Below are 24157 nucleotides of genomic sequence, written 5' to 3' on the forward strand. Positions count from 1 at the left end.
ACTGAATTGCTGGATCTCACCATAGCAATCCACTCGAAAACCATTGCTTTCATCGTGACACTGGGGTTGAAGTGGTGTTTAGTTTTGGGACTAATCTGGCTAAAGAAATGGAACCCGGGAGTGGACTGGATGGATGGGACCCTCAGATTCCCTAATGGCCCAAAGGAAGGAGACTTACAAGGTGGGAATGCCATGTTGTGAGGAAGTAGCTGCTACCATGATAAGCAGACCCCTACTGGACATCCCCAGAGAATACCAAGACTTAACTGACATGTTTAGCCATACAGTTTCAGATGAACTCCCCCCTAAGGATTGTGCCATTGAGATTCTACCAGGAGCTAAACTACCTAAGCCAAAAATGTATGGCATTACCTCTCGGAAGCTGGATGAACTGCACCTATTCATAGAAAAAAACTTTGAGCGCAGATTCATCAAATCTGCCAGATCCAAGGTGGATGCCCTGGTACTGTTTTGAGGGGGAAAGGACGGTTTGTTGTGCCTATGCATGTACTATAGAAATTTGAATGCTATTTTCAAGAAAAATATGTATCCCCTACTTCTGATGAAAGACATGCTGGCCCATTTGGCAAAGGGGAGGATCTTTTCCAAATGAGATTTAAGGGAAGCTTATTACCATATCTGAATTGAGGAGGGGGATGAATGGAAACTCATGTTTAATTGCCCACTGGGTGCTTTCAGTTCAAAGTTTTGCTGTTCTGACTCCAAGGTGCTCTGGCCATTTTTATGCAGCTGATTAATGAAGTGCTGCATGAGAAATTGTACAAGGGTTGTTTTTTGGGGGGTTTATCTTGATGACATATTGATTTACACTGAAACTAAGACTGAACATGTTAAGTTAGTCAGGGAGGTCTTGAAAAAGCTAAGAGCAGCTAAGTTGTTTGCCAAAATATCCAAGTGTGAATTCCATCAAGCTAAAATATATTACTTGGGATATCAAATCTCCCATCAAGGAGTGGAAATAGAGTCCGCAAAAGTCAGGGTGGTGCTGGAGTGGGAGACCCCTTGCACCCGCAAGCAATTGCAGAACTTCTTGGGTTTTGTCAACTTCTATTGTCAGTTCATCCCCTCTTTTGCCCAGGTAGCACTTTCAATTACTTATTTGTTGAAAACCAAAGGGGTAGATAAGCTGAAACCCAGCCAGCTACTAAAAGGGTCTATGGAATGCCAAGCAGCATTCTGAAAAGATCTTTTTTTGGCTGAACTGGTGTTAAAACACCTGGATCTGTAGAAACTGTTTGTAATTCAAGCCAATGCCAGTGATGTGGCTGACAGAGCAGTCCTACTCCAAGAAAATGAAGAAGGCAAACCTCAACCATGCACGTACATCTCTAAAAAATTAACTGAAACTGAACAAAGATGGGCTATATGGGACAAAGAGGCATTTGCAGTCAGATGGGCTCTCCTGACTTGGAGACATTTCCTGGAGGGAAATATAATATCCTTTCAGGATATTTCCTTTTGTGTGCCGACCACAAGAACTTAGAAGCTCTCAAAACCACAAGGAAAATGTCCCCAAAACAGGTCCAGTGAGCACAGTATTTCCAACCGTTTAATTTTACTTTGAAGTATTTACCAGGGGGAAAGAACTTTCTGGCAGACACCCTGTCCAGGCTACCAAATACAACAGTGCTAAAGCAGAAGTGATTAAGCCCATACTCATGGCTTCCCAGCTGCCCATCAAAGTTGTCACATGCTCCCAGGCAAAGAAAGACCCTCTCCACCTTAGACAATGCCACCATCTCGGAGATCAAAAAAGCATTGGAAACAGATGAGTGGTTTTGTACCCATAAACATACCTGCACAATAAAGGATGGGTTAGCTTGGGTGGGAGATGAAATGTATTTCCCAAATAAGGAAATATTGAAAGCTATGCACGCCTATCACGACTCCAGATTAGCTGATCACTTAGGTTTTGTAATAATTATACACTTACTAAAACCAACTCTGGTGGCCTTCGTTGAAGAGGATATGGAAAGCTACGTAGCAAGCTGTCCCATTTGTACTGCTGCTAAGCGCAGGCAGGGGAAGACCCCCAGTCTACTATAGCCAGTGGCAGACCCTTCAGCACCCAGGAACACAGAAATATGGGTTGTCATGGATCTCTTTTCGAAGCTCATGACACTTCATACCATGTCAAAAGAGCCATACAGCAAAAACCTTAGCTAAGCTATTTTTACTATACATATATCATTTGCACGGTACACCTCAATACACTATTTCAGATAGAGGGTTCCAATTTACCTCCATGTTTTGGAAAGCCTCCTTGGACCTTCTCAGAACCAAACAAGGACTTAGTGTTAGATCCGTGTATATGCCATTCTTCAGTGGACGAAGATAGGGGGTTGGATTTGATGCATTTATTCTTCCTCCTTTCTATGTCTTGCCTTGCATGTTATATAACCTTTCACCTGATTTATAATGGTTGGCCATATTTGGGGATATATTTATCACCTAGATGCAGTACTCTTAAGGAGGACAACTATACTAGACTAAAACAACAAATTGCGACTGACTTCATGAAATGGGAAAATCTACAACTCTCAATGATGGGAAGGATCTCTACAATCAAAATGAATATTTTACCTAGAATTTTATATCTGTTCCAGACAATCCCAATCAGACTAGGTAAGGACTTTTTTCAAGATCTAAATAAAATAGTTTTGAAGTTTATTTGGCAAGGGAAAAAAGCAAGTATAAAATCAAATTGTTACAAGATGCTAGAACTAGAGGAGGATTGGGTTTACCTGATTGGGAGTTATATTACCAAGCAACAAACTTGATGTGGATTAAGGAGTGGATAACACTAAAAAAACCTCTAGAGTATTGAATGTAGAGGGTCATGATTTACTGTTGGGATGGCATGCTTTTTTATGGTATAAGGGAACCAAAGCACATGGTTATTTTAGAAGACATTATATAAGGGAGGCCTTGTTATTAAATTGGGAAAATGTTAAAAGATTACACTACTTAAAAATTCCAGTCTGGATATCAACGATTGAAGCATTTTCATACCCAATAATATATAAAAATGAACAAACAGTTAGATATGTTAAAATACTGAATGCAGAGGGTGAACTCAAATCTATTCAAGAGTTGAAACAAGAAGGAATAGAAATGAATTGGTACTCATATGTACAGATACAATCTAGATATAATGAAGATAGAAAATCAAAAGATCTTTACAACACAATGACTGAGTTAGATAAAATTTTAACAGGTACTGATGAAAAAGTAATTAAAAATTATATGGATATTTATTAGAGGTTAAATTACAAGAGGAACAAGTTAAAGAAACCATGATAGCTTGGGGGAAAAACTTTGGGCATGGGATTGATTTAGAGAAATGGCAGAAATTGTGGTCTCAAAATTATAAAATGACAATGTCTACTGCATATAAAGAAAATTTGTATAAATGTTTTACAGGTGGCATCTATCCCCAACGAGAATTGCAAGAATGTCCAAGAATAAATCAGAAAAGTGCTGGAGATGTCATCAGACACCGGGCTCATATTACCACATGTGGTGGACTTGTATTGAAGCCAAAAGATATTGGACTAAAGTTCACATGTGGTTGGAGAAAATGATACACAAACACATAGATCTTAAACCAGAGATTTTTTTTATTGGGAATTATACCAGAAATCTATAACAAAGACTTAAAATATTTGATTGTAAACGTTTTAACAGCAGCTAGAATCTTATTTGCAAAAACCTGGAAAAATGAAACAATACCAAAACAGGAAGAAGTTATTCGAAAAATAATGGTGTGTGCTGAAATGAATAAATTGACATTTGAAATTAGAGAACAAGAAGACGAGCAATTTTATAAGATATGGGATTTGTTTTATCAGTGGCTGGGGAAAAAAAACCTGGAAATGAAAAATGTTTTACTTATGTTTTAATTGAAGGAGTTAAGTGATAATACAATTATGTTGTGAAATAGATTAATAATGATACAATGAAAGACTGATTATATATATATATATATATATATATATATATATATATATATATATATATATATATATGTGTGTGTGTGTGTGTGTGTGTGTGTGTGTGTGTGTGTGTGTGTGTGTGTGTGTGTGTGTGTTGTATTTGTGCTGATAAATAAATAAAGGGAGACTAGTATAGATCTATTTCAAGCTATTTAGCTCTCATCAGCTAGCCATACCCTTACTGGGATTTGTACCTTGCCTGTTTTACATATTAGGCAGATGTGTTAACCATTAAGCCACAAGGTTCTCCTCCTTTATCAGCTGAGCCAGGGAAATAGGTATGTATTTAGTATCACAACCCCTGGTATGCCCAAATATGGGAGGAAGCCTACTGCTTCCTTTTCTCTGTCTATCGGCTCGTCACAAGAGACCATCCAAACAGAAACCCAATATTTTTTACTGTTGCCTTTAAGGTCTCTTGTGGTGATGTGGAAATAACTTCCTACCTACATATCTTGCAGCCCCAATCTTCCAATAAAATGGCCCTTTAAATGGCTTTTGTTTCAAAGGTTCTGCTTTCTTGAGAAGACTAGTGAGGCAGGACCTTACATCTATCCTTTCCTGTTATTTGTGTTGCACTCACTGTGAGCACAATATTTAACTATGGCTAAGGGGTGCAGTGGCCTAGTATCTAACACACTGGAACTAAAAGGTTGACGATTCAAGACCCATGTGACAGGATGAGCTCCCATTATTGCCCCAGTTCCTACCAAATTTAGCTGTTCAAAAGCATGAATATGCAAATGGATAAATAGGCACCACTTTGGTCAGAAGGTAATAGCGTTCCATGCACCTCAGCATATAGTCATGTCAGACCACAGAAGTACCATCAGACATTGTGGCTCCCTCAGTTTGGAAACAGAGATGAAACCTTTACCTTTTAAAGACTTGATTTAGAATTGCCCTGATATTCTCCATATAATATTAGCATAGATTCTCCTTTATAGGCAACTGAATAGTGTTTGATACTTGGATACCTTTCTTCTTGTTCACATTAAGAAAAAGAAATCAAATATATATATTGGAGTAGCCTTGCTAGATTTATGATAGATAGATAGATAGATAGATAGATAGATAGATAGATAGATAGATAGATAGATAGATAGATAGATGATAGATAGATAGATAGTGTCGTGTTGTATTTGGGTCTTTTCCCGTGGAAGAATTATAAATGACACTTTAAAAAATATCGCTTGTTCTTGTCTACATACTACATTTTGAATTATCCTGTGCTTGTGAGAAACCATTCAATAATACCGGATCTGGTTGTGTCAAGCAACAGGATGGGGATGCTACATAGCAAAATTATATTGGTCTGCACTTGATCAGTGAAATTCTGAAGCAATAGTAGGCCAGTGAAATGAAGGCATAATTTCTGCACAGGATCTCAGAAGGAAGCACTACCAAATTCGACAGGAATCTGCACCTCGATTCATTGTAGTATTTTCTGGACAGTTGAAAGCTTTCCGGAATTCCTCAAAATTACTCATAGCAGCAATAACTCTAAAATGGAGAAAGGAAAGGTAAATTTGCAAATTAGTTTAATACTGTGCCTCATATTCTTAATACATATACTTGTAGTGATTTCAGGCTATAAAACCTTCATTTTGATTTTCTGTAGAAAAACATGTGCTAGGATCCAATCTGGGTTGATCACTGGGACCAGCAGTTTTATCTTCTGAGCTTTCGGACCTGTACTGATAGGACCTGTTCGGACCTATCTTCAGGAAACTCTGACACACTGAAACAGAGTGAACACATTCTGCTAGAGAGAATTCCCTGAAGATGGGCTCCAATACAAGCCCAAAACTTTGGAAGACAAAACCACTGGTCTCATATTGACCCATATTGGATTGTGAAATATTATTCTGGGACACATTTATTTGCCTGCATTCATGAAACATGCTAACTCAAGCTACCACTGCTATGGCATCATACCATTCCAGATAACATGTAAAATACTTTAAACGGTTCACCACGCACTTCCTAGGTACATTAGGTGACAATATTCGATAGTGATTTCAGGCTACAAAACCTTCATATTGATTTCCTATAGAGAAACATATGCTAATTCAAGATAGTTCTGCTACTGCATCATACCATGTCAACTAACATATAAAATCTTTTAAAAGGCTCACCACTTTAATGTGTACATTAGGTAATGTTATTTGATAAGTTCTGGAGACAAGACGCCCAAGGCAAGACATAATCTTGTTGATGAGGATATACCATTAATTTGTATAAAGTCATTCCAGTTTTTCAGGCATTCTAGTCTCTCGCTTGTTCATTGCCTGCAGCAGCCCATTAAACAGGGATCTCAACAATGCTGCCTGAAATTTTATCCTGATAGTTTTCTTTCCTGAACATTGTTAACATATTACCAATAATTCATGTACTTTATATTAAATTTACATTTATTTTTAATTGTTGAAGCTGTTTTTTCATTAATCCATTTGATCCAGTATCATTCAGGCTTTTCAACATTATCTAAACTCCCTTTTTTTAAAAAAACAAGAAAATTTGTGTCATAATTCAATTATTATCCTTCACTACCTAACTCATCATGTGGGGGAAGCTATATTACTGGAAGATGTATTTTCTCATTCCAAATGGTTATCCATGTGAGGTGCTTTTAATCCTTCTCTTTCGGAAGATATTTAGGGCAACAAATCTTTTAAATACAGATAAAACTAAAAGGATTCCTAGCACTTTTCTATGGATGCAATTACATTTCTAAGGATGTATGAAACAGCTCCACAGTTAGGGATGAAGAAGAGAACTGTGTCATTTAATTTGCTGGCAAGAATAGTCAACACTCTAGATCCATGATGGCGAACCTATGGCACGCATGCCACAGGTGGCACGCAGTCATTTTTAGTGCATGTGCGCACTGGCCAGCTGACTTTGGCCTTCTTTTGAGGCCATTTTCTGCCCTCCGGAGGCTTCAGGGAAGCTCCTGAAGCCTCCAGAGAACCTCCAGGGGGGAGAGACTGTTATCGCCCTGCCCAGGCTCCTAGAAAGCCTCTGGAGCCTGGGGAATGCAAAAAAAGCACACCAAAAGCTGGGGGGAGCGCTGGTCATGTGTGCATGCACATGTGCACTGGGGGTTGCACACATAGCATTATGGATGTGACACACCCGCGCACAACCCCCCTGTGCTCCCCCCACTTTTGGCACAGGAGCCAAAAAAGGTTAGCCATGCTGCCCTAGATGATAGGCTCAAGATCCATCTGGATCTTGTTGGACTTGAACACTGGGCCCTATCTAACAAAATGAAATTCAATGTAGAGAAATATATAGTGTTACACTTAGGCAAGAAAAACCAAAAGTAGGGTTAGGGTTAGGGTTGTAGGAACTGGGCATGGCTAGTCTAGTGAAGAGAAGTACCATGGGAGACAGGATAGCAGTGTTCCAATATTTGAGGGGCTGCCACAGAGAGGAAGGGGTCAAGCTATTTTCTAAGGCACCTGAAAGCCAGACAAGGAATAATGGATGGAAACTGATCAAAGAGAGATTCAACCTAGAAATAAGGAGAAGTTTTTTGGACAGTGAGAGCAATCAACCAATGGAACAGCTTGCCTTCAGAAGTTGTGGAAGCTTCCTGACTGGAAGCTTTAAAAAAGAGACTGGACTGCCATTTGTTAGAAAAGGTGTAGGGTCTCCTGCTTGGGCAGGAGGCTGGACTAGATGACCTACAAGGTCCCTTCCAACTGTTAATCTATTGGATGTTGAATACATTTCTCCTTTAAATATTGGCAGGAAATTGCACTAAAATTGCAATAGAAATTCCTGTTCTAGGAAAGACTGATGATTTCAAAAAATAATAATTTAAAATACTATTTCATTAATTATAATTGTATATAATATGTTTTATCATAATTATTTAAGCTTCCTACATTCACCAGGTGGCACGCAAAAAATTAAAAAATAAAATACAGCATTACAATACAGCAGAACAAATAAAAATCAGTGTAAAAGCATTCACCTCACAGAAATAATGGAACAATTTGGGTAATGAAATTGTGCTGTTCGGTCAAGAGAGTCCTATTTCACAGCATGCTAAAATGCACAAGTTTTTGCTGGATCCAGGATAAAGGTAGGCAAGAATTACCTTCAATTGTGTAAATGTTTGGATGTGTGCATTTGCACACACACAAAAACTACACAATCCTTCTTACCCACATTTCTAGACCTGGTTTAATGTGTTGATATGTGGGGTCAGTTGACCCATATCCATGATTATAATGCTGCACGTAGATTCAGAATACTACAATAAACATTAATAAATTAAAATCCACACAGCTAAATGTTACAGAGAAGAGAAACTACTATCTGGAAAGAAGAAAAACATTTTCCCTACCCAAATTTATCTCCCTTCTACTGAACAGCTTCTTGAAGCTGGAAAAACAAATATCTGGAAATGATGTACTATAAATATCAAGATGGAAAATAAAGTGAAGGAAGACAAGTACATACACTATTGTATGAGTTCTTGCAGAACAACAGAGTGGTTAAAAGAAATTGTCACATTTCTTAACTGATCAGAACAGCTGTTTATACTAGTTTTATTATACCTGCCTGATTTACTGTATTTTGGCAATTGGGAAAAAAGGAAGCAACTTAAAATACCTGAACTGAGGAGGACTGTGAGCTCCAGTGTAGATTTGTTCTCTTGCAGCTTCTGGTTTAAATGAATTGCACCTCACCTAAGATACATAGTTAGATAATTAGATAAAATAACTGGTTAAATAATTCTGAACCTCTTTCATGATCCAGTTTGTAACCAATGACACACGTAGTTGTCTGTACTCTGTAACCTAGGTAAATCAGAGAGAAATCATGCACAAAGCCATCTAACATTGTGCTATAAAAAGGACCTTGTGCTGCCTTTGAAATTTCTTTCTCTTCAGCAACTAGAAAGCTCGAAAAGAGAGAAGCATCAGTTAGGAAGCAGCACTGAAATGTACTTTCAACTTTTTGGTAAGGTATTGTAGAAAGAAGAATCTGAAGAGAGGCCTTGTAATTTGTTTCTAAGGGAAGGGATTGGTAATAATCTACAATTTATGACAATAACTATAAATATAATCTTTATTGTTATTATACAAAATAAATACAACGAAATTGGTTATGACATTATTTTGGTAATCAAGCAGACTTGTCTACTCATTATACAGTGAACAGCTATATATCTATACATCTATATATCTACATAGCTATATATCTACATATCTATCTATCTATCTATCTATCTATCTATCTATCTATCTATCTATCATCTATCATCTATCTATCTATCTATCTATCTATCTATCTATCTATCTATCTATCTATACCAGTGATGGGCAACCTTTTTGGCGTGGTGTGTCAAAAATCGGCAAAAAATCGAGCATAACTCGCGTTGTGTGTCACTTCGACAAAAACATAATTTTGCGCAATTTATAGTTGCTGCTAATGGCGCTCACAGTTCCCGTTGGCACTCCGCTGTTCCCTGCTGTGGTGCGGTCGTAACCGACAGTCCCAGGAGTAGACTCTCTGTGCCGGCCTGACTGGAGAGAGGCACGCACTGTTCCCGCGCTCCTCTCCTGCGGGTCCTCCCTCGCCACGCTGATGACGTGTGTGCGCACGGCACGCACGCCTTACCAGCAGCCCCTGCGCTCAGAAAGGGGCGGCGGCGATACAGTAAGTGAGTGTGGGCGGGGGAGATCACATGTCCCGCCCCCCCCGTTCCTCCAGCACAGATTCTTTCATCCTCGGCGGCCGTGCAGGAGCCGAGGATGAATCGCATGAAATCCTGTGCGTGTCACCCCAAATGGCTACGCGTGTCAGCACTGACACGCGTGTCATAGGTTCGCCATCACTGATCTATACACACACACACACAAACACAGTATATTCATTCTGAAATGTTGTGTACTACTCACATGAGCATAACTCAGAAAAAAGAGCTGATTATGGGTGAAGTCAATGCCTGGTAGTACAGCCTCTTCCTCTCCTTGTCTCTTTTCTTTGATCCATTTCCTATAGGCCTGATGAGAGACATAATTAACACATTGAAGGCAGTGCAGGTTTCACCAGCCCTTTTCCCTACAATATCATATTGGGGTGTGTGGGGATGGACCATGTATTGGTCTGCACTTAGAAAAAAAGAGCTGCCTACCCGGAAAGCCTCTCGCAATCCTCCATTATCTGCAATGTTTTCTGCCAAAGTTCTTTTTCCTTTTATCTAGGAGTAAGAATAATGTAAATTATCATGGTTTTTCAATCCACATCAAATATTTCATACAACTGGGGTGGGGGGTGGGGAAATACAAGGGTTGCTAACTCTGTTGGTAAGTAGTGGTTGTTAAGTGAGACACCATGTGATTATAACTTGTGACTATACTGTCAGCTTTTTTATTAACTCTACTTGTCAGAAGCCAGCTGTGGAGCAGGCAAATGGTGATAACTCAGCCAGGGGAATGTTCAATCATCCTAAGTGCAAGGAACAGTTATAAAATTCCTTTTTCAGTGTCATTGTATCCTTGAACAGTTGCTAAACATGGCAGTCTTTAAACAAAGACTATCTGTAGGCAATATTGGAAGACATATGCATCAAGGTGCCTGCAGCATTACAGCTGTTGAAAAAGTGAAAAAATAAGTTGTGTTTCAAAACATTTTGTGAACTATGTAGCATTAGTACTTAAGTTTTCCAAGGAATCCAGTCAGTGGATCCTATTGCTTCAAATTCCTTTTTTTTTCATTCTACTGGATAGATGGTTGGATGGATGGATGGCTGGATGGCTGGATGGATGGATGGATGGGATAGGTATAGATAAGATATAGGCAGATAGATAGATAGACGAGACAGACAGATACAGAAAATCAAAACCTGTAAAAGAATACAGGTTTAACAATATCTATTTGCATTGTTATTGACAGCTATAAAATTGTAAAGATGCACAGTGAATAATTAAGCAAGCATATGTGCTTAATTCTCTTCCTTGCCTCTTTGCCTTGAAATTAAAGGAAAAAATGAGGCAAAGCATTGGAAAATAACTAAGTCTTTAAAACCTTTGCCACCAGCCACAGTAGCCAGCTGTCACTAGATGAAATCATATCTCTCTTGGTATCATGCATCACTGAAAAAGCAAAATGTATCTAGTTAAAAAGAGAAAAAACTTGTTACAAGCTATACAAAAAGCCAAACATCAAAATGTCATGATGATATATTACTGCTGATTGTTCCAGATTTAGTTTGATTGATCCAAATCAGTTTAAGCCAAAACTCCTGAACTTACATTCAACCCTGCTTGCTTCCAATAATAGCTGTTGTACTGATTGACCATGCATTTTGTTTTCTCTTTGAATTTTTCTTCTGACTGCAAGGACCACCAAGGATTCAAATTTCCATTCTTGTCATATTTGCGACCTGCATTTCCATTTTCAAGAAAAACACAAAGCATAATATTAATAAAAACATACAGATTTTTAAAAACTTAACCCAGAAACATTTCCTTTAAAAGAATAACTTCACTATTTATGTAAATCTTAAAATTTGCATAAATATAAACAAGAATTTAATGCATGATTAGCTATTTTCATCTAAAAGACCAGAAACACTACATCTCCATATTGCTTTAGAAAGTACATGAGGTTTGCATTTTTTTCCTATACAAGTTAGGAGAGGGCTCCAAAATTAGTCATTTTTTTACCAAATTTTAAGAATTTAAATAACTCACCATTGTTATCAAATCCATGAGTAAATTCATGTCCAACAATTACTCCAATAGCACCATAGCTTAATGACCTGAAAAAGAAAAGAATTTTGAGATCCAGTAGATTACAGTTGTCAAACTCGCAGAGTCATGTTGCTATCATGTGATGTATCATGACAATTTTCCCTTTCGTGGAACTGGGGTGGACATGGCCTGCTCATGACACATCTGGCCACCAGTTTGATACCTATGCAGTAGGGGGAGAAAACAAAGCAGTATAATTTCCATTCAGTTTTATGTAAACTGAAAGAAAGTATATCTAAAGATATCATTGAAGAAAGCCACTATTATTTGAAAAACATTAGCTGAATTTTTTTAAAAAAATCTTAGTTTGTAAAAAGCAAATGGAAATTAGGTAATATATACAAAGAAGTACATTTAACCTCTCTGACTATATTAAACACAGTGCCACCTCAAAGATGTTTTATTTAACAGTCACATTGCATGTTTTTATATTAATAGACGAATCACAGTTCAGTGTTACATTTCTAGCAATCATTTTCAAGGCTGCTCACAATTAACCTTTTGGAATCAATTACCACCCCTCCAGTATCAAGGTAGATAAACTTTGTATTTGTCAGAACAGAGTGAAGAGCTTCTCTTAACAGCTATTTTTCCCAAACCTTCAAAAAAAGCTCAAGTTAATTAAATTGTCAAAAGAGTACTGAATCTCTTTTTTCCATATAAGCCAAATATGGCTCATAAGTTGTCTTAAATCAAAACTGATGGAATGAGGTCTAAAGTATAACTAGTCAAATGTATTAGAATGGAGTATGCTTGCAGTAATACCAAATCATTGGTGCTTATTATCTATGCCCTTATTTGTAGATATTTATTCGTAATAAGATGTAAGAGTAAACATTATTTAATGTCATAAAAATATAAAAGGTTTTTGTAATCTTGGTTTAAAACCACAAAATGGGAGAAGATGGAAGGGAAAGGGAAGATGTGCAAGTTTAGTTAAATACCAGACTAAAAAGATAAGTTTCTAAAATATTCTAAAGAAAGGAAACCCATAGTTCTCATGTTTTTAAGAACTGAAATATCAGGAAGAATAAAGGAATATGGAAGTAGTCCTGGAATGAAAGCATAACTTTTAGTTATTGAAGGGTCAACTTTTCAATGAAGAAAGTGAACCTTGATTGATTACAGGAAGACAGACAGGAAATCATATTCCAATGAATTACTTCAGAATCCAACCAATAACAGAATTTTAAAAGTGGGATTCAAAGAATATTCTGGCCCTGAACTGTCAGATCTGGAATAACAAAAATCCTGTTGCTCCTTCAATGTGTACACAAACATTCAATTGTCATGTATGAGGAAGGAAGGAAGGAAGGAAGGAAGGAAGGAAGGAAGGAAGGAAGGAAGGAAGGAAGGAAGGAAGGAAGGACACACTATTGGGAAATAGGACATTTTTTCTGCTTATATAAAAACACTTCTGTTGACTGTAATACCCAAAAGATAATATGGCATTTTTACAACCAGACACTTTTCACAGTAATTTTAATAATGGCTGAATGCTGCAGTCTGAGTCATTATAAACCCATGGCAGGGAAAGATGGCTCCCTGAGGCCAGAGGCTAGGAGTTGAATAATATAAAATATAGGTACAAGTTGCATATATAATGAGGGAAATTCAGATTTATTACTTTTTTAGAGAGATTGTGAAGTTGGTTCGGAAAGTTTTGGAAATGGAATTAAACTTTTGGAATTTGTATTAGATTGTACTCCTATTTCATTTTCTGTTATTTTGTATTTTATTTCTTGAGGACATTGAGAAGCTAAAACAATTTTCTTTAAAAGTGCAAAACTAACATCTGTGATAAAATATAGTGGGTGAAACATGAGGAAGTCACTACTGGGCAAACATGTACAGAAGTGTACATTAAACATAAGAAAAAAGTGCAAGAAACAAGTGCATTGCATTTCCAAAGCTCTCAGAAAATCTCCCTCCATTTAAAGATAATTATTAATGAAATAAACAAAAAAAATATAGCAGTAATTGTATTTTGTGTGTGTGTGTGTATGTGTATGTGTGTATTAAAACTTCCAAAAATACAAAACCATATAATTTTAAAATACAAATATATGTTTTTAAAATATGATTAAATCTGGGTTATATTGAACTCAATTTATTACAGTCATAAAGCCAGATTAAACTGTTGCATACCTCTATATGTATAACAGAAAATCAAAGCAATATGGAATGTTTGTATGTAGGTATAGATAGATAGATAGATAGATAGATAGATAGATAGATAGATAGATAGATAGATAGATAGATAGAGTGATTGTAGATAGATCTAAAAATATATAGAGAGCCATTCTGATATAGTGCTAAGGCATCAAGTATCAACTTCTAAAGCGTTGACATGACTATTATCAGGCTGGCATGGAAGGGGAAATTCCATGCATGCCTTTGGCCGGAGTCGGATCTCATGTCTACAGCCTAGTTGGAGAATATGAATTATGATGTAGGACAGAAGGGAGGGGATTACAGGGGTAAAGTTTAAACGCAATTAAGCGAAAGCAGTTTTGGCTCCACGGGAGTCCACGCCAGAATGTCGATCCTAATAAATAATTGGATTTCTTTTCAACTTTGTCTGGAGGCTTGTAAATTAATTAGGTCGTCTTCTGGGAACTTCACATCAAGCTAGAAACCAGAAGATAGTGGGTCTAATCCCATAAACCAGCTGGGTAAATTAGGCTAGCTATTCTGTAGGTATGGCCTGCTTTGTGGGTGTGGCTTGGCAGTCATGTGACTGGGTGGGAATGGCCAAGTCGATGTCACTGAATTCTTTGCTCCCATGAATGATCTACAAAAAGAAGATATATAAAAAAGAAAATTTATTATTTTGTGCACTTACTACTTAAATAAGATTAAAATAAGTACACAAAACAATAAAAGAGCTACTTACAGAAGGAAGATGATTGTCCTTGCCAGTCTTCTATATCACTGAACACCTTTCTCCAATGAATGGCCTGCACAAATAGACACAGAAATGAACTCTTCAATTTGGATGCACTACATTAAGGATGAAACAAGCACACAAAACAATAAAACACCTACTTACAGGAGGAAGATGACTGTCCTTGCTGGCCTTCAACATCACTATCTCACCACCTTGTTCCAATAACCTGCACAAAGAAGAGACACAGAAAGGAAGACTTTAATTGCATGCACTTACACTTTACATAAGAATAACACAATGAAAGAGATACACTCAAGTACTTACTTGTGTTATTGGTTTTGTGGTTGAAGATGTTTCCAGATTGTTCTTTGGTTCCCAGACCCCTCAGTTGCGCTTTTCTTGGTCTTTATTCGTGGATCATCAGTTGGGTGATGGTGTGCTCTGAGCCACTTTTTCACTGCAGGAATTGGGTCCCATCTCTCAACAGGCATGCCAACAATGCTTATCGTCATCAGATTACTAATGTTTGTAACAATTAGGTGGGTTCTTTGCTTTGAACATATGAGGTTCATTTTTGAGAACCCCCTTTCTGCCTCTGCTGAATTAACAGCAATTGTCCTGACAATATCTCTAGTTTTTTTTTGATACTGTCAGGAACTTTGTAGCTCTTTAGATCTTTGATCACATTTTGCAAAAAAAAATCTGTAGTCGTTCAAATCAATTTCATAATTAAAAATTTCACCAAATTCAGTCAATCCTTCTTCTGCTTCTGCCAATGGAATGATTACATCTTCAATGTTCCAGTAATCCGGCTCCAAATATGTGATAAAGTGTAATTTGTTTGCATCTGGCAATTGGCTACCTGTTTTTAGATGGTTGCAATCCATCAGCCTTTTCTTCAAATTGGTGATGATGCTTGCCAAAAATGTTTTCACAAGGAAGGGCAACAAACCGTTGATTTGGAACTAAATTTTATGTTTTTGAAGGCTTCTGAAGCTAGCATTGTGTCATTTCAAATGCTTTAATTGATCACAATCCTAATTTTTTGGCCTTGATGATATCTGTGTTTCTCCCCTGCAGGGCATTTGACAGAAGAGAAATCTCATTTAGAATATCAATCATGAGGGCAAAATCCTTCAAAAAATTTAAATTTTCAAAATGGGAAGCCATTTTTTGCCCAGAAAAAACTGATGTAGCGCTGGGTAAGCACGCCACATAGCTATGGTTGACCTTAAACTACAGGCAGCCTATCCTGGTCCCAAAACTCTGCCAATCTTCACAATTTCAATGCCCAGTTGTTCAGAGATTTGGAAAAGGTCATTCTGGCTATTGCAGGATTTCTGGAAAGTTGTGTGTATCTTATCAAGCAATATCTTGAAGTGGTTAACTTGTTTGATTTCTTTTATCGCATCATCCAGCACAAGTTGGAGGTAGTGGTTCATGCAGTGCCAGATTATGATGTTTGGGAAGTCTTGAGCTATTCTGGTGCTGACTACAGATTTTCTCCCAAGTATAACATTGGCACCATCGAAGCAGAAAGCTATTAAATTCTTCTGCAGATTTTCAGTGGTAAACCCAACTTTACATAAGCTTCCCATCGCTGCAGAACATATGGTCTCTGCATATTGTTTCTCTAATTCCAACAGCTCAATAAAAATGGTTGCTGGGCATCCTGAATCCTCAACTTTATCTCATTATCTACCTGGCAGACAAGTGGAATGAGCCTTTCTGGGAGTAATATTTTATTGTGGGAGGGGGGTGTTGGTTGCTTTCCACAGAGGGAAGGGAGAAAGAAAAAAAAGAAAGACAGAAAAGCAGCACAGCAATTTAGGGCTAGAAGGCTACTCAGAGGTCATCTAGTCCAACCCCCTGCTGCAGTAGGAAACCTTACATTGTCTGAATTATTTTGATGCCGCTAACAGAGAGGAAAATTGCCAGAAAGGAGAAGGAGTTTACTAGGAAAAGGCTGCCATGCAGAGGAAGGCAGAGATAGTCCTTGACGTATAACTACATATTCATGTTCATACATACATACATACATACATACAAACATACAAACATACATACAAACATACATACACACACACACACACACACACACACACACACACACACACACACACACATATATATATATATATATATATATATATATATATATATATATATATATATTCTGACCCCCCCCTCCTTTGCTCGTTCAAAGACAACAGGCAGACAGACTTAAAAGGAAAGAACTTTATCAGCCTCGGCTCACGCTGGCTGCGAGCCCAAAAATAAACATAAATAAAGTCTCTGGCAAGAAGATAACAGAATGCAAAAACAAAGATCTCTTACAAAGCAAATCACTTCTCCAAGTGTCTCTTTGAATCAGGGTTACAGAAAGCAAATCACTTATCCAAGTGTCTCTCATAAACAAACCACGACCGATGATCAATGAACCATGCACGAACAACGAACGTTGACTTCTTCAACCAGGGTGTGGCACCATCAGTCCTTTTATCTCCAGAAGACCACACTAACGAGCCCCAGCTGCATTGTTATTCCTGCATCCCGACTCAAACTTCTGCTGAGTCACAACACACACACACACACACACACACACACAGACATAGACATACACATACACATACACATAGACATACACATACACATACACACATACATACATACATATACACACATATACATATACTCATACACACACACATACACACACACATACATACATACCCATGCATATGTATTATAAAAAGTATATTCAAATTTAACAAATTGTGTGATATAATCTACAGATGGTGGTACAAAACTGGGTGACTTGGAGGGATACTTTTGAGTCCTTGTCTGAAAGAAGTAACATTAAATAGACAAAAAGGAGCAGTACAGTAATAAATGGCCTAGAGTTTAGCCATTACCACATGGACAAAATTGGAAAAACATAGAAGTATATTTAAAACCTCCCAAAAGGACTACTGCAGGTAACACACCCAGTCTGAGTAAAGTGAAATCTAGATTGTATGGAAACAGATTATCCCATCTTCTACATCTATATTTTTAAATACAAAGTCATTTTAAAAACTGGCAGAAATCACATCTTTCAGAAAACCTCTCAAAGAGATGGACACAAAATCCAGCCAAGTCTGAAACAACGGATGAATGTAACTATCCTGGGGATGTCTATTATAAAAACATAGCAAGGAGCTAATCAGAAAAGCCTGGAATGAACTCTGGGATTGCCCATTGCAATCTGGGACAATTCAACACAAGCTTCTAAATATTGAGTCATGGTGCTGCAGTGGCTGGAATGCAGTACTGCAGGCTGACTCTACCCACAGCCAGGAGTTCAATCCTGATCAGCTCAAGGTTGACTCAGCCTTCAATCCTTCTGAGGTCAGTAAAATGAGAAGCCAGACTGTTGGGGGAGTCAGCAATATGCTGATTCTATAAACTGTGTATAGATGGTTTCAAATAAGAGTTATATATCTGATCAGCAGACTGAGTTCAGCTACTGTTGGGATAATCTGCATTCCTAATGACTTGTCATGCAGAAGAATTCACTGAAGAAGAAACTTTGATTAATGCCAAGGAAGATCTCTTCTTATTGAAATTATGTTTCCTACTCAACACACCACCCACAGGACCAAAATGGGGAGGGAGGAAAGGTTATTTCTTTTCTCCACTTACTCTATAGTCCAACACAAAATCAGAATCCCCCATGCTTATTCTGAATTTACTATAACAACACTCCATCAATGTCACTGCAGATTTTCAAAGAAACTTTCATTTGACAATCCGTAACATGGTAATTGCCCTCTAAATCATATCCGAAACCTACAGTATATTTATTTTATTCCATCCTCCCCAAAAGCTCATTTGTATGTCATAAAATAGTTCTTACAGATTTTATTTTTATCTCTGATAAATTCCATTACAAGCCTGAGGTTAAAATTATATATTTCAAGAATGGAAGCATCCCATTCTATGACAAGTTTATTATTTTAAATTGTACTGAAGACAGGTATGGCATCAGATACAAAGTACAATCTTAAAAGTAAGGCTTTTCAACTTTTTGATAATATCAGGGAGTGTGTCTGGATTACAAAAAGGAGTGAAATCTCTATCCATTGTTCCTCAGGCACTCAGCAGTAGTGGAAAAATAACACAACATTACCAGTATATTATTTACATAAACTTTAAGCAATGAAACTTTTAACTATATATTCACAAATATAGGATAAGATATTCACAAACACTTAAAATTGTCAGCTTAAAAATGCCTACAGCAAGTATGTCAAACTGGCTGCCAGTGGGCTGGATGTGTCACGTGCAGACTACGCCCACTCCAGCTCTGCAAAGGCCAAAACATCATGATACATAATGATACATCACATGATGCAATCGAGTTTGACATCCATCTACTTTCTTTTTTAAAAAAAGATCAGTCTGTTTGAGAGAGATAGCTGTTAGAGAAAAACTAACAGAAAGCAGAGGAATTGGAGGTTTTTTATTTTAAAAAATGCAGAATGGGTGAAAAAATATGAGCGTTGATATCAGAATGAGACATAAATCCAGGGGAAGATCAGAGGAAGAAGGAATGTTAGTGAAAAGAAGAAATAACTTACCAAGTTAATAAAGGAGAATATTTGTAGCTCAGGATTGAAATGTGGGGTCCTTGGTGCTCTCTGAGCTTGGTTGTTTTCTTGCAGACATTTTATTACCCAAACTAGGTAACATCATCAGTGGTAGGACACTAGCACGGATGATTTACCTACTTTGGGAAATGAAAATTCTGCAAGAAAACAACCAAGCTCAGAGAGCACCAAGGACCCCTCAAAAACAACTTAGGAATTGGTCTAATAAAAGGCTCAGGAAATAGTGGCTGAATTTTACACACTAGTTCAGCAGTTCTGAGTTAATATAGTGGTAAGAGCATGTATGCAGGTTTTTGGTTCTCCAATGGTTATGGGTGCAAACAGCAAGAACATTTTCCATTATCAATAGTGTTCTTGTTGTTAATGATGCTTGGTCTTGAAAATGGTTATTGACATGGAATAAGCCTTCAGCAATGGAACAATCTCAAATATAGTTTGATATGGTTAGGGAATGGGATGGATAAACAAACAAAAAAAAAAACAAATAAAATGCTGTTTCTTCCCAAGCTGTTAGCTTCCTCCACAAAATGTCATCAAAGATATATAATTCCTTATTTTTGGTTTCTTAATTAATAAGCACACTAATGTATAAGTAGCAATTAATACTTTAATTTCAGTGCATACATTCTCAATAAATGTTGATTTCACAACACAAATCCTATACATGGATTCTACAAGGATTTCAAAGACCAGTAACCACCATGTTTCCCTGAAAATACGACAGGGTCTTATTTTCTTTTTACCTACAAAATATGGCTTGGGCTTTATTATAGGGGGAGGGTTTATTGTTTTTGGGTTGCCGGGTGGCTGCTCTCTTGCGAGCGGACTCCCAAAGAGCCGGGCACAGCCTCATGGGCGAATGGCTGTGTCGCGCTGTCACAGCAGTACAACAGAACAGTCATGAAGTGACCACACTAACAAGGAGCCACCCGGCAAACCCCCTTTGCAGCCGGGCACAGTGCCATTGACTGACCTAGGGGTATCGCCAAGCCGTGTGATCGCCTGTTCGCCGCCGCTCGGCTCCCGCGGCTTGGCGCCTTCCAAATGCCAGTGAATGGTGCTCTGCATGGCTGGAGAGGGGGGTTGCGCGAGCGGCTGTTCCACTCTCACTCACCCACCTCCCAGCCTCACGATGCATGGCCCAGCTCTCATTATGGAGCCAGGGCACCTCCGCCACTGCCGCCATCCCAACCTGGCTTTTTCCACGGCTTCCAACCCGAGTCTTTCGGCAGTGGCTGCTCTGGACGCATGCTCTATGGTTGTGGGCCAGCTGCCTGCAGAGCGTACAACCATAGACATGCACCCAGAGCAGCCACTGCTGAAAGACTCGGGTTGGAAGCCATGGAAAAAGCCAGGCTGGGATGGCGATGGTGGAGGTGCCCTGGGTCCGTAATGAGAGCTGGGCCATGCATTGGGAGGTGGGTGAGCGAGAGTGGAACAGCCACTCATGCAACCCCCCCTCTCCAGCCATGCAGAGCACCATTCACTGGCATTTGAAAGGTGCCAAGCCGCAGGAGCCGGGCGGCGGTGAACAGGCGCTCACGCGGCTTGGCAATACCCCTAGGTCAGTCAATGGCACTGTGCCCAGCTGCAAAGGGGGTTTGTTGGGTGGCTGCTCATGAGTGTGGTCGCTTCATGTCTGTTGTGTTGCACTGCTGCAACAGCGCAACACAGCCATTCGCCCATGAGGATGTGCCCGGCTCTTTGGGAGCCCGCTCACAAGAGAGCAACTGCCCGGCAACCCCCCCTTCAGCTGGGCGCAGTGCTACTGACTAACCTAGTAGTATCCCGAAGGCACCAAGCAACACGATCACCTTTGCCTCCCCCCCAGGTTCCCATCGCTTGGCACCTTTGGGATACTGCTAGGTTGGTGAGTGGCGCTCTGCCTGGCCGGAGGTGGGGGGTTGTCCAGGGGGCTTATATGTGGGGGGGGGCTTATATTTTTGCCCACCAGAAAAATGTGGCATGGCTGTATTATGAGGACATGTTGTATTTTCGGGGAAACACACAGAATCAAACTTTGACCCAGGCAAAAGATCTTAAATTTCTACTTTCTGGAATCTAGTTCTTGTCACATTTCATGATTTGAGAACTAAAGTCTCAGAGATACTCAGCTTTTCTACTTTATTATTCAATTTCCATTGAGACTATAAGGAGGCAAATTCTGATGATATAAAGAATTTATGGGGGAAATAATCTTGTGGGGTAACAATTGTAACAATTATTGAAAATATTAAAATAAAAAAGTGAAACCTAAGAACTATTTCTAATCTCATAAATAGGAATTGTGTGTTTTAAATTCCAGAGACATATTTAACATTAACAGGTTTTTTTGTTTTGTTTTGTTTTGTTTTATATGTGTGAAAACTAACAGCTTCTACATGGATCCATGGCTAACAGTAGTTAGTTTTCTAAAAGTATTTATTGCAATACATGAACAGGAATACTTAATTCATCTCTGCTTGCAGCCTTTCATTTTATAACAGAGTATTTAAATACACAGGGAAGGAATGGAGGCTGCTGATAAACTCTGCAAAGAAAACCTCAGTAAAGCAATTATGGGGAGAACTCCTTTTCTGTGTTTACTGTTTGATCACCTGTTAAAAAGTGCATGAGGATGAATGAAAGAGGGCAGAATGCATGTACATATCTCTAATGAACTGAAAACAAAACAAAAAATAAATAAATAGGTATTATCAAGAAAGCTGTTTTTTGTATTGATCTATATTTACAATGCCCCAAAAGTTAAAGCTAATAGAACATGGTTAATTGCACATATATTTAGGTTTCCAGTTTCTTGCTTCAACAAGTATGCTAAAACTTTTAATAATATTTATGTATTTGACTTTGTTAGTATTTCACATAAAAAGACTTCTTACCTAGGATATTCAGTTCCCCAGAAGAAAGGCTTCTGGAGTTCTCCTGCTGGAAACCCTATAGTGATTTTAGAAGAGGAAGAGAAGAAGAAAGAATTCATTTCATTTCATTTTATTATATTTATATGCCGCCCTTTTCCCTCGAAGGGGACTCAGGGCGGCTAACAAATCAAATCAGGGAAGGGGGGGTACAGACAAAAAATAAAAAACGAAACATAACAATACATAATTTAAAAACACACAACAGTCATACCATTCGAAACGGGGGCAGCAGCTCTTTAGCCCCAGGCCTGTCGGAACAGCCAGGTTTTAACAGCTTTGCGGAAGGCCTGGAGGGTGGTGAGGGTTCGAATCTCCACAGGGAGTTCGTTCCAAAGGGTCGGAGCAGCCACAGAGAAGGCTCTCCTCCGGGTAGTCGCCAGTCGACACTGGCCGGTGGATGGAATTCGGAGGAGGCCTAATCTGTGGGATCTAATCGGTCTAGTGGAGGTGATTGGCAGCAGGCGGTCTCTCAAGTACCCACTCACCAATTCAGTCTCACCAAATAAAGAAATCTGAGATTTAGACAAGGTAGAGCATCTGATACTTTCTGCATACAAGGGCAACACTTGGTCTAATAGTTTAAACAATGAATGTAAACAATTTAAATAATGAATCTCAGTCAGAAGCATTGTATATCTTTATAGGAAGCCCTTCCATCCTCACAGCTAAAATTCAAGCATTCAACCATTATACCTCAGAACTGGCTTGTGTAGTCATTCTATTGGGAGGGTCGGGTTATAATCCAAATTTGGTCCTGATGACTAAACAATTTTAAATTGTGTCACATTACCAAAAAAATCTCCTATGCACAACTTGAATACATTTACTTAACCTAGGAATATACAAAATAGTGTTTTGACCAGCTTTTTATTTAAAGTATTACAATATAAAAGTATATAAAAGGGTGGAGGGTAACTGCTTTTTATTGTTTTGTTATTGGATTTTTATTTTAGTAAGCTGCTCAGTCATGAGACCAACTCAGGCAGCCATATAAATATTCTAAAATAAATAAATAAATTTTGTGACTTAAAAAAATGTTTAGGCTTTTTCCATAGACTTAGATATTGAAATTACAATTCTCATCTGGCCTAGGTGGCCAAACTAAACTATTTATATAACATTGTTTTATATAGGTGCTTATGTAGGTAGCACAAAGAAAGCCTAGGAATTATAGTAGAAATATAAGAGACAGCCTAGAACAACCAAAACTGCAAATAATTTCCAAAAACCTTAAATACTAAGAAATATATAGCAGAAACTCTAGGTAGAAGCTTTAATAAACAGGGAAGGAGGAAATAAACATTTCCATGAGGAAAAAAAATAAAAAGAAATACTCAAAACATGACTGGATAAACCTGTAAATAAAGCCTTATCACATATTATTTAAATGTTCCTTTTTAAAACCCTAAATTAATGCTTACAAGGGGCATAGCCTTTGGGCAAAATATAATCAGATAGTTTTGTATAGGAAGCTAGAATGAAGATATTGTTATATCTGAGTTGACTTTATTCAACTGCTGACTCTGTAAACTGCTTAGAGATAGGCTGTAAAGCACTATGAAATGAGGCTAAGTATTATTGCTATTGCTAAAGCTCATTTAGCAACTAGACATTTCATAAGCAAACTGTATAGCTATTTTACCAGCTCTGCGTATCCTCCAAAGTTCTTATACAGTAGAGATGAAATGGTCATTCCAGAAATGTAGAAGACCAGGAGGAAAGCCTTCTGCCTCCCAACAGTTTGGGGCAGCTTAGAACAAACACACTTTTAGAAAACTTTTGTTTGTTTGTGTGTTTACTTTTAATGTTCCAATTTATTTACTTCACTCAATTTCTACACCATTCCATTCTCATGGAATCAGAACAGTATACAACCACAACTATAATTTAAGATTAATATCCA

The 24157-nt window shown here is 38.1% G+C and overlaps 1 protein-coding gene across 1 annotated transcript in view; it reads right to left on the reverse strand.

Moving 5' to 3' along the window:
• Positions 1 to 5121: 5121 nt before the first annotated feature.
• The window catches only part of PHEX (phosphate regulating endopeptidase homolog X-linked), a 202176-nt gene continuing 183140 nt past the window's right edge, over positions 5122 to 24157 (reverse strand). Inside the window, exons 16-22 of the mRNA XM_032226114.1 lie at positions 22216 to 22270; positions 11735 to 11802; positions 11294 to 11424; positions 10174 to 10239; positions 9938 to 10042; positions 8646 to 8722; positions 5122 to 5519 (exon numbers count right to left, since the gene is read on the reverse strand). Of these exons, the coding sequence (XP_032082005.1) occupies positions 5417 to 5519; positions 8646 to 8722; positions 9938 to 10042; positions 10174 to 10239; positions 11294 to 11424; positions 11735 to 11802; positions 22216 to 22270 (605 nt within the window). The 3' untranslated portion in view covers positions 5122 to 5416. The remainder of the gene's footprint in view (positions 5520 to 8645; positions 8723 to 9937; positions 10043 to 10173; positions 10240 to 11293; positions 11425 to 11734; positions 11803 to 22215; positions 22271 to 24157) is intronic.

Source organism: Thamnophis elegans, chromosome 11 (assembly GCF_009769535.1).
Source record: "Thamnophis elegans isolate rThaEle1 chromosome 11, rThaEle1.pri, whole genome shotgun sequence".
Classification (NCBI taxonomy): domain Eukaryota; kingdom Metazoa; phylum Chordata; class Lepidosauria; order Squamata; family Colubridae; genus Thamnophis; species Thamnophis elegans.